Genomic DNA, 18,229 nt, shown 5'->3' on the forward strand with positions numbered 1-18,229 from the left:
GTATAACAAATATACATAGGAATAAAGAAGGAGAAAGAAAATCAAAGGAAATAATTCTCATCTGTCAAGTAAAGCCAAAGCTAAATGACAACCAGCAAGAGGTTGTAGATGAGGACAAAGATGATACAGCAGAGGGTAGAGGAAGTTAGGGGGAGGTGAGGGGGTGCGCAGTGTACCATGTTGTGTATGTCACAACCCCACTGTGTGCTCATAGAGTATACAGCTGCTGCACTCATGCCCGTGGATAGAAGAAAATCTTCATATATACTAAGGAGTAAAAGGAGATAGACACTTCTGGTTGACCGCGCTGCTGCTGGAAAAGTAGTTGGTCCGTGCAGCGAGAGTACTCTATAGTAGCCTTATTACGCATTTCAAGTTTTGTAAAAAATACAGCTGGGTTTAGTCTATTTTTTAAAAAGAATTTGGTCAAAATTCAAACGAGTAATAAAGTGACTATTGGATACTAACAGCAGCGTCGTCAACCAGAATCATCCATCTCCTTTTACTCCTCAATTGAAGGTTGTCATCCACATATACTAAAGCAAGGGTGGGCAATTCATTTTTCCGAGGGACCACCTGAGAGACTAAATGTTGTGAAGGGCTGAAGCAATAGGCTGAAATTAATTCTGTTCAATATTAACAATATTATTTTATTGTAATTATATAACTTAATATTGCGCATAATTAAGTATGTTGATTAGCTGCTACTGCTTATATATGTTACCGTAGGCCTTATTGTAATATGTATTCTTATCAGTAACCGCTAATCAACACCATATAATTTACTGCTGTTTATAAAACCCTTGTACAGCAACAGCTGCCCCCCACAGGCAGTACGAGGGGCCCACAGCCCTCCCCGCAGGCAGTACGAGGGGCCCACAGCCCTCCCCGCAGGCAGTACGAGGGGCCCACAGCCCTCCCCGCAGGCAGTACGAGGGGCCCACAGCCCTCCCCGCAGGCAGTACGAGGGGCCCACAGCCCTCAACGCAGGCAGTACGAGGGGCCCACAGCCCTCAACGCAGGCAGTACGAGGGGCCCACAGCCCTCAACGCAGGCAGTACGAGGGGCCCACAGCCCTCAACGCAGGCAGTACGAGGGGCCCACAAGCCTCCCACACGCATTACGATGCGTCCACAAGCCTCCCACACGCATTACGATGCGTCCACAAGCCTCCCACACGCATTACGATGCGTCCACAAGCCTCCCCCCTCTCCATATTGTGATGGCGCCATAGACCGTATGATGGACCCCACAGCCCAACACACACACACAGTATGATGGTCCTCACAGCATCCATATACAGTATGTCGGTTCTCACAGCAAACCCACAAAGTATGATCCCCCACCACTCACAACCACTTTCTCACGGCCTCTCATTAAAATGATGACCCCCACCACAGTATGATGGAACCACAACCCCACACAGACAATATCACAGCCCACACACAGTATGACAGTCCACACAGTTGTCCATACATGGTATTATAGACCTCATCGTCCCCCTAATACACAGTATGATTCCCCATACACAACTTCCCTGCACAGTAGGATGGCTCCACAATCCCCCATACAGTAGAATACCCCCACATCTCATCGTCCCCCTAATACACAGTATGATTCCCCATACACAACTTCCCTGCACAGTAGGATGGCTCCACAATCCCCCATACAGTATAATACCCCCACAGCCCTCCAACAAAGTATGATGGCCCCCACTGCCTCCCTCAGGCAGTATAATCATCTCCTATATCTTTAGGACGGTCGTTAGAGCCCCCACACACACAATACAATGATCTTCACAGAGCCCCACACATGGCATGATGGTCCTCACAGCGCTCCACACACGGCATCATGGTTTCACAGCGTCTCACACATTGTATGGTGGCCCTCACAGCCCCCTATACACTTTATGATCACCCACACACAGCCTCCCAGCCAAAGCCCTCTACATAGTATGATGGCCACCACAGTCCTCCAAATGGTATGATGCTCCAACACATTCAATGAGGTGCCACACAGCAGAAATGACCTTGTGATATAATTGCGTCTGCTGTATTTTGCAGTCACACAGGCTGAATGGTGGAAGAAGGAAGAAGGAGCCGGTTATGCCCTCCTCCATTATACTCATTAATATCGGACTACTGAGGTTTCAGATACCTGTGAAATCGAGATGCCACACAGGAGAGGGCAGCCGCATGATGCTTTCAGCATACCGGTGCATGGGACACACTTTACCAGGGTCTATGCTAGAGACTTGATTGGCCATTGTGGCTAGTAATGCAGCACAACCAAGGGGAAGTTTTCTGGTTATGGCAGCCTTAATCGCTGGCTTCCCTTATAAAGTATCTTAACAAAAATGTTACAAACATTTGACAGAGGTGACAGAATATAACAGTTCAGAGTTTTATATATACCAAAGTTTTATTTCTTCATGGAAAATGCTTTTTTACAAGGAGTTAATTGTGTTTTAACCCAATTAGGAGCGAATGGTTAAACACAAGACGGCAGTGTTCTCGACTCGGGCAGGCCTGGAGTATATCACATAATGGCACAGTGCTACTTCTGTTAGAGAATAATCAAGATTTGTTAAATCAGAGGAACCTTGACGGCGCCATTATTTTCCCTTATGGACTGTAGCCTCGGCTATTTGTGTGGGAACTAAATGAGATGCAGGCAGTAAGCAGAGGCCGAGCCCGCAACGTGCCAGCGTTTAGCAAGGTCAACCCATAACACCACCTTTCACAGATCTTTTTTTTTTTTTTTTTTTAATTGTTGCTAAAAACAACAAAAAGAACATGAAAGATCCAAGAAGTAAATATTCCTATAACAGCAAGGACACTCGCTGCAGGTCAATATAACCATATCTACACATTGCATGCCGGCAGGGGAAACAGCGCAGAATATATTATGTAGGGATGGGGGGGGGTCACTGGGCTGTGCCGGCACGTCCAGCATACACTACAGGGGTGCTAATAGAGCTCCTTACTTCAGTACATGCTCTGAACCAGGCACCATATACCGTGCTGACCTCCAGGTTCATTATGTGTGCATCCAAAAGAGGGCACCTATAGAGGTGCATCGGGGCTTACGTCCAAATCCCCTGAAAAACAGGCTTTGGGCGTATGCGTCAATGGGTCCACTGACTATAATTGTGCCGGCGCAGTCAACGTGAGTTCTATCGTGCATCATTTTTGGGCATATAAGCCTACTGGAAGCAGATACTCATACATAAGGGCTGGAGATAGATCTCAACAATCATCTGTTTCAAGAGCTTATTTTAAAAGAAAGGGTTCATTATCAGTGAGACATGTACATGAGGAGAGCAGAATGTCAGCCATTACATGTCTCACACTGGTAACTCCCCCTTTCTTTTAAAATAAGCTCTTGAAACAGGTACTCGTCGAGATCTATGTCCTGCCTATAGATCTTAACAGCTCATTTGCATATTAACAAGACATTTCCAGATTTCTCTGGAATAAAACATCAGATCGTAGATGTCAAGGTGTCAGTTTATTCAACTTCCTATAACCTACATGCCCATATAGACGGCTTAGGAGGGATGATCCTACTGACAGATTCCCTTTAACCCCTTTCTGACGTGAAGACTAATAGTACACGTCAGATCCTTCTGTTTAGTGCAGGCTCCGGCGCTGAGCCCGCACCTTTCGGGATCTATACAGCTGACATGTGCCTGGAACAGCCGCAGATGGAATCACGATCCACCCACGGCTGTTAACTAGTTAAATGCCGCTGTCAATCTCCAACAGCGGCATTCAACTCGTGCTTCCGGAAAGTGCGTCATTGGCCACCCCATCACATGATCGCGGGTCACCAATGGGTTGGCATGGAGACCCCTGTGATTGTCATTGCCAGATTGCTATGAGCGCCGACTACTTAGCAAGTGAGCAATTCTGCTACACACAGGCGATCTGATCATCACCTGTGTGTAGTGCAGGAGATCAGATAAGTGCTGCTTCTAGTCTCCCAAGAAGACTATTGGAGCATGCAAAAAGTGTAAAAAAAATGGTTTTAAAAATAAAAAAATATAAAAGTTTAAATCACCCCCCTTTCGCCCCATTCAAAATAAAACAGTAAAAAAAAAATAAAAAAAAACACATGCACATATCTGGTATCGCCGCGTTCAGAATCGCCCGATCTATCAATATAAAAAAAGAATTAATCCGATCGGCAAAGGTGTAACGAGAAAATAATTCTAAACGCTAGAATTACGTTTTTTTGGTCGCCGCAACATTGCAATAAAATGCAATAACGGGCGATCAAAACCTCGGATCTACCCCAAAATGGTATTAATAAAAAAGTCAGCTCGGCACACAACAAATAAGCCCTTACTTGGCCCCAGATCACGAAAAACGGAGATGCTAATAGTCTCGGAAAATGGCGCCATTTTTTGTTTTTTAAGCAAACTTTGGATTTTTTTTACCACTTAAATAAAAAAGGACCTATACATGTTTGGTGTCTACGAACTCGTAATGACCTGGAGAATAATAATGGCAGGTGAGTTTTACCATTCAGTGAACGTGGAAAGAAAAAAAAAAAACAACCGTGGAATTGCACTTTTTTTTGCAATTTCACGGCACTTGGAATGTTTTCCAGTACACGATATGGTAAAACCAGTGATGGCGCTCAAATGTACAACTCGTCCCGCAAAAAATAAGCCCTCACATGGCCATATTGACCGAAAAATAAAAAAGTTATGGCTCTGGGAAGAAGGGAAGCAAAAAACGAAAAAGCAAAAAAGCTCCAGTCATGAAGAGGTTAACAATGAATCGTCCCAAAATACTTAATGTAACAAAACATATACCTTAGATTAGACTCCTAACTATATGCAATCAGTGAAATCGTGATCACACCATCAAGAGTTTACAATGGTTTCAAGAACAAATCTACTAAGAGTCTGCAGCAATGCCCCATGTCCTGCGCAGGCAGCTGGTACTCTGTCCCTTGATGTCTGATTGTTTCCATACGTCCCCACCAGGGCAGTGAGGCTAATGAGAAACACCACAGTAACAGGGCAGCACACTGTCCGCGCCTGCGACAGCCCGCAATCCCTGCCCACATCCTCTATCCAAAATCAGCAGCCAAAACTCACATGCAAAGCCGTCCTAATAAGACTGCCCCAAGTAGCAGATGTAACACTGTGGAGTTTCCTTACAGGTGAACTTAATTGTCAGCAACCCATCTTAGGCTACATTCACATGATGCTTTTCTTGAAAATATTAAGCTGCTTTTTACAGTACCCACAAAAGCGATAACATTTGAGGCATGTGATACACACAATTGTTTTTTCTCCTGGATGAGAGCTGCAGCTTGTCAATTCTTTCAGCGTTTTGTCACTATAGAAAGTAAAACGTTACTTTTTTGTACTGTAGACAAATCAGACATGAGCAAACAAAACGCAGCAAAATCGGAGTTCTGAGCATTTTTACTGCCAAGAGAGCAGGTTTTGGCTCCAGAAACAAAGAACAGTGTGTGTGAACATAGCCTTATTCACTAGCACGGTTCCATGTATTTCCTTGTTACTATGTAATAATACTGCTGACCCCTGCCTTGCTCTGGGTCCTTTATGAAGGACATATAACAAGATTTGCACCATATTGAGACAAAGGTTGTTGGCCAAACACTTAAGTTCTACTTGAGATTTGCCCTTTGCTTTGCACACAGACCAGATCCACGTTTTTCCCAAATGACTCCAATATGGAGATCACATTATGGTGCAAGTTCCGGCAGCACAGTCCTGGAAATCCACACTGATCCTGCTCCAAACTAGTTCAGATGTCACCAAGCAATAGCAGGAAAAGTCCCCATGACCCCCATCAGAATCATTACACGCCAATCAACGAGAGAGGACAATGAGCCGTTAGCGGCATTAACTCCTCAACTGCTGGCAGCACACAAAGCCGCCTGTGATAGTGCCAATCACTCAATTAGGGCTAAATAGGACTGTAGGGGTGATGGCCACCAGCAGATCAGGCCCAGCCGTCTGCATCACGATTGTCAGCGACCATCCTAGCAGAGGCAGCATGTAGACAAGAAGGTCACAGATGGGAGATCTGCCCTGATCCAGCCCGTGCCATGAGGTTTAGTAGTTATAGGGTCTAGACATCTACATCACAGTGATGTCCTAGATAGGTTAGGATCTATACAGGACAACTTCCCATCAATCAGTTCCACACATATTGACAGCTCCAATTATCAGTAACTGTCAGATCAATCATTATTGTTACGTCTATGAGACCGGTCACTGATAATAGGATTCTCACAGTTTACGTCAATCATTATTGGATCATCAAAAGCTCTGCAGCTATCTAATGTACCTTGTGTTTCACAATGATCCAGACCTCTGTTTGATGTCAGAGAGTAGACACATTATTCACATCCAGTATGGACTGTGCCCGTCAAAAATTATTCACAGCAATTGATGCCCCGTCCACTTTTTTGAACACATTTCTTAGAGCTGATGACGTTCTCTAGAAGGTACGTTAAGCAGCTGGGGGTCCTATATTGGCTAATATGACCACACTCACTTCCTATCCATGACTCCTGGGTAAAGCAACATCTAGCAATCAGGGCACCGATCTACTGATGGGGACAGCTACTTCCTACAGAGAGGACCCTCCTAGTGACACCAGAAGCGAAAACCCTGGAGATGACCCTCGTCCATCTACAGGACAGATATCTGGTAGATAGAAAGTTTACAGCGTTATGTAACCAGCACCATCAGTACTGCTCCCCTATAGTCTTATATAGGGGGACCATCACCTACATTATAGATGTACACAGATAGATATACTATATAAGTCTGAGTGTAAATATATACACACGTATATCTCACGTATGAAAGTATGTGTATAAATTGTGTATACATACGCATACATATACAAACCGTAACACACATTATATATAACACATACATAGAAATGTACATATAGCACTACACACACACAATAGACTGATGGAGTGCGGGGGGCAGTTGTCCTGAGGACACATGTACATATAGCACTATATACACACACACAATAGACTGATGGAGTGCGGGGGGCAGTTGTCCTGAGGACACATGTACATATAGCACTATATATACACACACAATAGACTGATGGAGTGCGGGGGGCAGTTGTCCTGAGGACACATGTACAATACAGACCAAAAGTTTGGACACACCTCATTTAAAGATTTTTCTGTATTTTCATGACTTTGAAAACTGTACATTCACACTGAAGGCATCAAAACTATGAATTAACACATGTGGAATTATATACTTAACAAAAAAGTGTGAAACAACTGAAAATATGTCTTATATTCTTGGTTCTTCAAAGTAGCCACCTTTTGCTTTGATGACTGCTTTGCTTACTCTTGGCATTCTCTTGATGACCTTCAAGAGGTAGTCACCGGAAATGGTTTTCACTTCACAGGTGTGCCCTGTCAGGATTAATAAGTGGGATTTCTTGCCTTATAAATGGGGTTGGGACCATCAGTTGTGTTGTGCAGAAGTCAGGTGGATACACAGCTGATAGTCCTACTGAATAGACTGTTAGAATTTGTATCATGGCAAGAAAAAAAGCAACTAAGTTAAGAAAAACAAGTGGCCATCATTACTTTAAGAAATGAAGGTCAGTCAGTCCGAAAAATTGGGCAAACTTTGAAAGTGTCCCCAAGCGCAGTTGCAAAAACCATCAAGCGCTACAAAGAAACTGGCTCACATGAGGACCGCCCCAGGAAAGGAAGACCAAGAGTCACCTCTGCTTCTGAGGATAAGTTTGTCTGAGTCACCAGCCTCAGGTTAACAGCAGCTTAGATTAGAGACCAGGTCCATGCCACTCAGAGTTCATCTCTACAACAACTGTTAAGAGGAGACTTTGTGCAGCAGGCCTTCATGGTAAAATAGCTGCTAGGAAACCACTGCTAAGGACAGGCAACAAGCAGAAGAGACTTGTTTGGGCAAAAGAACACAAGGAATGGACATTAGACCAGTGGAAATCTGTGCTTTGGTCTGATTAGTCCAAATTTGAGATCTTTGGTTCCAACCACCGTGTCTTTGTGCGACACAGAAAAGGTAAACAGATGGACTCTACATGCCTGGTTCCCACCATGAAGCATGGAGGAGGAGGTGTGATGGTGTGGGGGTGCTTTGCTGGTGACACTGTTGGGGATTTATTCAAAATTGAAGGCATACTGAACTAGCTTGGCTACCACAGCATCATGCAGCGGCATGCTATTCCATCTGGTTTGCGTTTAGTTGGACCATCATTTATTTTTCAACAAGACAATGACCCCAAACACACCTCCAGGCTCTGTAAGGGCTATTTGACCAAGAAGGAGAGTGATGGGGTGCTATGTCAGATGACCTGGCCTCCATAGTCACCAGACCTTAACCCAATCGAGATGGTTTGGGGTGAGCTGGACCACAGAGTGAAGGCAAAAGGGCCAACAAGTGCTTAGCATCTCTGGGAACTCCTTCAAGATTGTTGGAAGACTATTTCCGGTGACTACCTCTTGAAGCTCATCAAGAGAATGCCAAGAGTGTGCAAAGCAGAAATCAAAGCAAAAGGTGGCTACTTTGTTTTACAATAATTTTTTATTTTGAAAAAACAAACACTTAACAGGGAATGCAATGTTTACACTAGTTGAGTATACGTAAATGGTTAAAAGGTTAAGCGAAAAAGGTAGCTACTTTGAAGAAACTAGACTATAAGACATATTTTCAGTTGGTTCACACTTTTTTGTTAAGTATATAATTCCACAGGTGTTAATTCATAGTTTTGATGCCTTCCGTGTGAATGTACAATTTTCATAGTCATGAAAATACAGAAAAATCTTTAAATGAGAAGGTGTGTCCAAACTTTTGGTCTGTACTGTACATATAGTACTATATACACACACACACACACACACACACACACACAATAGACTGATGGAGTGCGGGGGGCAGTTGTCCTGAGGACACATGTACATATAGTACTATATACACACACAATAGACTGATGGAGTGTGGGGGGCAGTTGTCCTGAGGACACATGTACATATAGTACTATATACACACACACACACAATAGACTGATGGAGTGCGGGGGGCAGTTGTCCTGAGGACACATGTACATATAGCACTATATACACACACACAATAGACTGATGGAGTGTGGGGGGCATTTGTCCTGAGGACACATGTACATATAGCACTATACACACACACACAATAGACTGATGGAGTGTGGGGGGCAGTTGTCCTGAGGACACATGTACATATAGCACTATATACACACACACACAATAGACTGATGGAGTGTGGGGGGCAGTTGTCCTGAGGACATATGTACATATAGTACTATATACACACACACACACACACAATAGACTGATGGAGTGTGGGGGGCAGTTGTCCTGAGGACACATGTACATATAGCACTATACACACTCACAATAGACTGATGGAGTGTGGGGGGCAGTTGTCCTGAGGACACATGTACATATAGCACTATATACACACACACACACACACACAATAGACTGATGGAGTGCGGGGGGCAGTTGTCCTGAGGACACATGTACATATAGTACTATATACACACACAATAGACTGATGGAGTGCGGGGGGCAGTTGTCCTGAGGACACATGTACATATAGCACTATATACACACACACACACAATAGACTGATGGAGTGTGGGGGGCAGTTGTCCTGAGGACACATGTACATATAGCACTATATATACACACACACACACACAATAGACTGATGGAGTGTGGGGGCAGTTGTCCTGAGGACACATGTACATATAGCACTATACACACACACACACAATAGACTGATGGAGTGCGGGGGGCAGTTGTCCTGAGGACACATGTACATATAGCACTATACACACACACAATAGACTGATGGAGTGTGGGGGGCAGTTGTCCTGAGGACACATGTACATATAGTACTATATACACACACACACACAATAGACTGATGGAGTGTGGGGGCAGTTGTCCTGAGGACACATGTACATATAGCACTATATACACACACAATAGACTGATGGAGTGCGGGGGGCAGTTGTCCTGAGGACACATGTACATATAGCACTATATACACACACACAATAGACTGATGGAGTGGGGGGGCAGTTGTCCTGAGGACACATGTACATTTAGCACTATATACACACACAATAGACTGATGGAGTGCGGGGGGCAGTTGTCCTGAGGACACATGTACATATAGCACTATATACACACACACAATAGACTGATGGAGTGGGGGGGCAGTTGTCCTGAGGACACATGTACATATAGCACTATATACACACACACAATAGACTGATGGAGTGGGGGGGCAGTTGTCCTGAGGACACATGTACATTTAGCACTATATACACACACAATAGACTGATGGAGTGCGGGGGGCAGTTGTCCTGAGGACACATGTACATATAGCACTATATACACACACAATAGACTGATGGAGTGCGGGGGGCAGTTGTCCTGAGGACACATGTACATATAGCACTATATACACACACACAATAGACTGATGGAGTGTGGGGGCAGTTGTCCTGAGGACACCTGTACATATAGCACTATATACACACACACAATAGACTGATGGAGTGTGGGGGGCAGTTGTTTTGAGGACACATGTACATATAGCACTATATACACACACACAATAGACTGATGGAGTGTGGGGGGCAGTTGTCCTGAGGACACATGTACATATAGCACTATATACACACACACACACACAATAGACTGATGGAGTGTGGGGGCAGTTGTCCTGAGGACACATGTACATATAGCACTATATACACACACACACACAATAGACTGATGGAGTGTGGGGGCAGTTGTCCTGAGGACACATGTACATATAGCACTATATACACACACAATAGACTGATGGAGTGCGGGGGGCAGTTGTCCTGAGGACACATGTACATATAGCACTATATACACACACACAATAGACTGATGGAGTGCAGGGGGCAGTTGTCCTGAGGACACATGTACATATAGCACTATATACACACACAATAGACTGATGGAGTGTGGGGGCAGTTGTCCTGAGGACACATGTACATATAGCACTATATACACACACACACAATAGACTGATGGAGTGTGGGGGCAGTTGTCCTGAGGACACATGTACATATAGCACTATATACACACACACACACACACAATAGACTGATGGAGTGTGGGGGCAGTTGTCCTGAGGACACATGTACATATAGCACTATATACACACACAATAGACTGATGGAGTGCAGGGGGCAGTTGTCCTGAGGACACATGTACATATAGCACTATATACACACACAATAGACTGATGGAGTGTGGGGGGCAGTTGTCCTGAGGACACATGTACATATAGTACTATATACACACACAATAGACTGATGGAGTGTGGAGGGCAGTTGTCCTGAGGACACATGTACATATAGCACTATATACACACACACAATAGACTGATGGAGTGTGGGGGCAGTTGTCCTGAGGACACATGTACATATAGCACTATATACACACAATAGACTGATGGAGTGCAGGGGGCAGTTGTCCTGAGGACACATGTACATATAGCACTATATACACACAATAGACTGATGGAGTGCAGGGGGCAGTTGTCCTGAGGACACATGTACATATAGCACTATATACACACACACAATAGACTGATGGAGTGCAGGGGGCAGTTGTCCTGAGGACACATGTACATATAGCACTATATACACACACACAATAGACTGATGGAGTGTGGGGGCAGTTGTCCTGAGGACACATGTACATATAGCACTATATACACACACACAATAGACTGATGGAGTGCAGGGGGCAGTTGTCCTGAGGACACATGTACATATAGCACTATATACACACACACAATAGACTGATGGAGTGCAGGGGGCAGTTGTCCTGAGGACACATGTACATATAGCACTATATACACACACACACAATAGACTGATGGAGTGCAGGGGGCAGTTGTCCTGAGGACACATGTACATATAGCACTATATACACACACACAATAGACTGATGGAGTGTGGGGGGCAGTTGTCCTGAGGACACATGTACATATAGCACTATATACACACACACACACACAATAGACTGATGGAGTGCAGGGGGCAGTTGTCCTGAGGACACATGTACATATAGCACTATATACACACACACAATAGACTGATGGAGTGCAGGGGGCAGTTGTCCTGAGGACACATGTACATATAGCACTATATACACACACACAATAGACTGATGGAGTGTGGGGGGCAGTTGTCCTGAGGACACATGTACATATAGCACTATATACACACACACAATAGACTGATGGAGTGCAGGGGGCAGTTGTCCTGAGGACACATGGCACAGGACTCCGCTGCACACAGCACCCTGGTCCCTGCCCACGTCCAGGAGGGCGCCCCGCAGTGGCGTTATATAACGGTCCCCTCCATAGCGGGGCGCAGTCCCGGGGTGTCGGGACATGTGGGGTCCTGGGGGGCACACTCATGTATTGTAATGAGCACTTACCTGTGGTGAAACTGCTGAATCCAGAGCCGTAATCCGAGAACATCCTCCCCCACATACCTGCGGGGGGCGTCACAGCAGACCAGAGGGCAGCGATCGCAGAGTCCGGGTCACAGATTGGAGCGGCCTGTGTAGCGCAGAGTGGTCAGATCACGGCCCCCAATAGCGCGACCCCCCCAGCTGTGCTCCAGGAGCGGACATGTCCTAGTCTCACTTCGGGGCTTTGTGTAATCCGCGGGGTCTCGGAGGGATCAGGGCCGGGATGCTGTGCTAGAGTCCACTGTGGATTACGTGCGCGGAGGGTGGGAGATCAGAGAAGACGACGAGGAGGAGGAGGAGGAGCGAGGACTGGAAGCACAGGCTGCCTGACACCTCCGGAGCGCTGCAGCGCCTGCAGATACCGCCAGGGGGAGCGCTGCGTCTCCAGGCTTCTGAGTAATCACAGTAACGTGTCACGTGGTCTGCCTGAAGTCACACGCCATAAAGGATTTGTCGCCAGCCTGGAGGAGGTCGCCAGCCGGAGGGCTCCTGTCACCTGCTCTATGCTGCCATTAGCCATTTCACTAGAAGGATTATCACCACACTGAATGTTGGCTATTACACTGCTCTACAGACAGATTGGCTCAGAGATTAAAACAGTTGAACCCAACTAATTTTGTGCTGCTGAAAACGATTATTTTTGATGCTTAAATTTGCTGTTTGACTTTAATTTTCAAGTCCCAGAGGAGGTGGGAATTAGTTATGGCACCTTTCATACAGGCATCATTATTTCAGTATTGTATTGGCTTTATCCCATGGGTAGGGTGCAAAACTTATCCCTGTTTTGGGAGTTTTCTTTATTTTTGCTAAATGAAACAAACGCTTTTTTCCCAAGGCATCCAAAAATGATCCTTTTATTAAAGAGTTGATCAGTACTTTTTTTAATTGCCCCAATGTATTTAGCATGTGGCCATTTTGTAAATACCTTTAGTTGTATGTATTGCCTGTGAGTGGCGCTATCACTGGCCGCTCACAGGCATCACGTGACCCCCGGCTTTTTCTTCCGCTGATGTCACGTCAAGTGAGGCGTGACATCAGTGATGTGGTCCCCCCGGTGGATGCTGGGTTGTGGGTTACCCCGCACGTCACAACCGGCATCTACCGCACGCTTTCCCAATGAATGAGGCGAGGCAGAGCGCGTGGTGGATGCTGGGTGTGACGAGTGGGGTAATCCTGCCCACAACCCATCAATCAGCGGGGAGCACATCACTGGGTCACGCCCGGCTGCATCCGGAACTTGACGTGACATCAGATGTCAGAGCCGGCTGCAGCCGGGGGTCACGTGATGCCTGTGAGCGGCCAGCGATAGCGCCGCTCACAGGTTGTACATTACAACTAAAGGTATTTACAAAAAAACTTATGGCCACATGCTAAATACATAGGGGCAATTCAAAAAAGTAGTGGACAACTCCTTTAAGGGAGTAAAAACAGGTGTGCGCAGCACTTTTGAAAGTGGAGAGGTAATGGTTTCTCAACTATTAATTAGTGATGCGCGAACATGCTCGGATAAGCGGTTATCTGAGCACGCTCGGGTGCTAACCGAATATCTCCGGCGTGCTCAAAAAATAGGTTAAAGTCACCGCGGCTGCATTTCTCGCGGCCTACGTTCGTATGCACATGAAAGCAGAAAGCAGGCAAGCCTTTCTGCAAAGAAATAATAGTGGCTGGGTCTTTTGCAGTGAGGCTGAGCTAACACTATCATTAGTTTGTATAGCAGTGACTGCACTACCACCAACTTGAACAGATGAATGTTTAGTTGGCAAACCAGTAGATGATTGGGAGCGTATACCTGTTTCCTCAATATCCAGCAACAACCAACAGTATAATTCTGGGGTGTACGACTGCCAAACTGAAATAGTCAAACAGGTACGCAAAAAAATAAATCATGTATATAATGTTTTCACATTTCTATTTTTTTTTTTTTTTTAGGAGAACCTGACTGCTGATATGTGAATCAGGCACTGGCTGTATGATTTCAGCCATATACAGTATGTTTGACTTAGAAACAATGCAGAATTTCAGAGAAAAATATACATTATACAACACTTGGGATCGAGCCACACTGGAGACTTGTTGTACAGGCAGGTCCCTGGCATCTTCTCCCCACCTTAGACAGTTATAGCCATAGGCGGATTATAATGAGGGCAATCTGGGCTACCTCCCGGGGCCTCGGGCTCCGGGGTGTCTATGGCTAGATTGCCCTCATTATATGTGCGGCGCCGCGGCACATACTGGCAGACAGTGGCGGGGGGCCCCCGGACCACTCCCCCAGCAGCGGCGCACGGACGCTGCATCTTCTTCGGCCAGGCCAGCACTGCAGATGTTAACTTCCCTGTGCTGGCCCGGCCGCGTCACTGCTAGGAGACACGGCCCTGTGCGCGGCCGTGTCTCCTAGCTGTGACATCATGCAGTGTGCGCCCGGCCTGCAGTGCTGCACCAGAAAGGGGCAGGGGGACTGGAGCTGAGCCGGGGGATGGTGAGTCTGTGTGTGTCTGTGAGTGAGAGAGTGTGTGTGTGTGTGAGAGAGAGTGTGTGTGTGTGAGAGACTGTGTGTGAGAGTGTGTGTGTGAGAGAGAGTGTGTGTGTGTGAGAGAGTGTGTGTGTGTGTGTGAGAGAGTGTGTATGTGTGAGAGTGAGTGTGTGTATGTGTGATTGAATGAGTGCGTGTGTGCAGGCAGATATCATTGTGTGATGTCTATTTATATGTATTTTTGTGTTTCAAATGTGTTTATGCGTATATGTTTGTGTGTGCATGACTGCGTGCGGCCTCCCACTGTCTCTGGGGGGTGCGCCATGCCGCCTCCCGCTATGTATAGATGGCGCCGTGTGGCCTCCCGCTGTGTATAGATGGCTACGTGCGGCCTCCTGCTGTGTATAGATGGCTAAGTACGGCCTCCCGCTGTATATAGATGGCTACGTGCGGCCTCCCGCTGTGTATAGATGGCTACATGTGGCCTCCCGCTGTGTGTAGATGGCGCCGTGCGGCCTCCCGCTGTGTATAGATGGCTACGTGCGGCCTCCCGCTGTGTATAGATGGCTACGTGTGGCCTTGTGCTGTGTATAGATGGCGCCGTGCGGCCTCCCGCCGTGTATAGATGGCTACGTGCGGCCTCCTGCTGTGTATAGATGGCTATGTGCGGCCTCCCGCTGTATATAGATGGCTACGTGCGGCCTCCCGCTGTGTATAGATGGCTACATGTGGCCTCCCGCTGTGTGTAGATGGCGCCGTGCGGCCTCCAGCTGTGTATAGATGGCTACGTGCGGCCTCGTGCTGTGTATAGATGGCGCCGTTCGGCCTCCCGCCGTGTATAGATGGCTACGTGTGCTCAATATTGAGTCATACAATTAATGTAAGGCTATGTGCCCACGATGCAGAAATGCTCCGGATTTTTTCCTGAGCGTTTCTGCATCTCCCTGGCAGAAAAAACGCATGCGGATTTTACATGCTTTTTTCCTGCCAGGGACAAGCGGAAGTGAAGCGTTCTTCACATGCATTTCTGCATGCGGGTTAACAAGCGCTTTTCCAAGAGATTTTAGCATCACTTGGAAAGTGCTTGACAACTTGGTCACACTATATAAATCCATGCAACCGGCATGGATTTATATAGTGTGACCGTAAAAGAATGGTCAAAAATAAAAAATAAATATATACTTACCTTCTGATGGCCTGCCGACGTCATCGGTCGCGTGACCCGTCACATGACTTAAATGACGTCACGGCAGGTCCTTTTCAGACCATCGCGAGCTGCCAGCAAGCCAGGACGCATCGGATAAAGACACCGGGGGCCATCAGAAGGTAAGTATAATATTTATTTTTTATTTTATTCTTTTTTTTTACAGGTTCTATGGTACCCGGATCCGGAGGAGAGTCTCCTCTTCTCCAAAGCCGGGTACCATCCGCACATTGAAACACATGGAATCCGCATGTACAGATGCAGTGATGCGGATTACATGCGTTCCAATGCAAGTCAATGGCGGCGAAAACGCAGAGCTTACGCAAAATAATTGGTAATGCTGTGGATTTTTCCGCAATGATAATCCGCAGCGGAAATTTCCGCAGCATGTGCACAGCACATTAGGATTATCATTGGGGAACATGGCAGGCCTTCTACCAAGCGTTTATTAAGTGTTTCTGCAGCGGAATTGCTTAAAAAATGCATAGTGGGCACACAGCCTAAAAAAAATATATTATAATTAATATTGTGCCAAATTAATTTCACGTGAACTATCACATGATCTATCACAGGGGATCATGTGACATGTGATACATCAGGTGTGTGTGGGGGGGGCCGCGCCTTCTAAACTGCCCGGGGCCCTTGCTACTCTTAATCCACCCCTGGTTATAGCTTCCAACTTTGTAGGAAGTTTGGGGAGGGCCCTTTTCTGTCTTAGCATGATTGTGCCCCAGTATAATACCAAAGTCCATAAAGGCATAAGTGAGTAAGTTTTGAATATAAGAACTTGACTGGCCCCCATAGAGCCCTGACCTCAACCCTATCAAAAACCTTTGGAATAAACTTGAATGGTGATTGCGAATGAAACGGTGTGGAAGAACTTGACTGGATGAACTAAACGCCATTTCTGAAAATTAGGCCCTCTCATCCAACATCAGTGTCAGTAACCTTACAAATGCTCTTATGGATGAATGGGCAAACATTCTCACAGATGCACTCCAATATCTAGTATTAAGCCAGAACAGTAAAAGCTGTTATAGCTGCAAAGGGGTACCCAGCTCCTTGTTAATTCCTATGGATTTAGTGTGGGACATCATTACAGCACCTGTATCTGTAATGTGTAGGTGCCCCAGTACCCTTTTTCCACGAGCAAGAGGTTGCTCACAGAAGAATGGGTTTGGCTAACAGGTAGGACACTGTGACTCCATCACCATACAGAGGGCTGCTGGTGGGCGCTGTGCAATATTTTACAATTTATTTTTGACCATCATAGTGAGAAACTTGGTGTTTGTACCTTTTCCAAAATCTAGGGACAGGTTCCCTTTAAGGCATGTGTGGCAGACATGCTGTCACAGAGGAATTTGAAGCAAGCTGATGGTGCACTGGGGCCAATAAAAAATGTAGCAACAATTATGTCATAAATATACTCTTATGTCACCGGGTTATTGTTTCGATACTATTCTGTAATTTATCTGCAAGGTCTTTTTTCATTCTGTCATTTTGCCAAAAACTCTTGTCCCTAAAATGTTTTATTTTGTTCTTTTAAGAGAAGAAGGCTGCAAATGAGGTCAAGTAAACATAAAGAAACTCTAAGCCCCTCCTAGCTTTGTCACAGAGGTAGTACTCCATCTGTAGAGGACAGAAGATAATCTAATACCAGCCTTGAACCCTTTTTATTGTTTACACTGACTTGTTGAGTCACCTTCTTTTCATTTGTAAGAAAGTGATATTTGTTTTTTGATAATGGCTGGAGACATGGGCGGACATACCATTGGTGAAGCCTGTGTAGTCAAACAAGGTCCCAAATGGCAAGGAGCCCCACTTCCACCTCCAAACAGGGGGCATTGTGCATTATTATGAGCTACTGGGCTGCAAAGGGCCCATATATTGTTCAGGCACAGGACCTCTTCTGTCTAATTTCCCTTTTTTATTTTTAACTGGGGAAAAGGAGGCTAATTTTAACTTTTAAATTCTTTAAT

At 45.8% G+C, this 18,229-nt stretch overlaps 1 protein-coding gene across 3 annotated transcripts in view; it reads right to left on the minus strand.

Moving 5' to 3' along the window:
• Positions 1-18,229, minus strand: part of CEP85L (centrosomal protein 85 like) — a 173,158-nt gene that overhangs the window by 126,713 nt on the left and 28,216 nt on the right. The window contains exon 1 of one of the 3 annotated variants that reach the window (XM_073675926.1): positions 12,541-12,877. The exons of 1 other annotated variant lie outside the window; for it this stretch is intronic. In XM_073675926.1, the coding sequence (XP_073532027.1) occupies positions 12,541-12,595 (55 nt within the window). In that variant the 5' untranslated portion in view covers positions 12,596-12,877. Of the gene's footprint in view, positions 1-12,540; positions 12,878-18,229 lie in introns of those variants that run through there. One more of the 3 variants, XM_073675925.1, reaches the window with a different exon arrangement.

Source organism: Phyllobates terribilis, unplaced genomic scaffold (assembly GCF_046119375.1).
Source record: "Phyllobates terribilis strain yellow unplaced genomic scaffold, ASM4611937v1 Scaffold_3__8_contigs__length_932513732, whole genome shotgun sequence".
NCBI lineage: Eukaryota > Metazoa > Chordata > Amphibia > Anura > Dendrobatidae > Phyllobates > Phyllobates terribilis.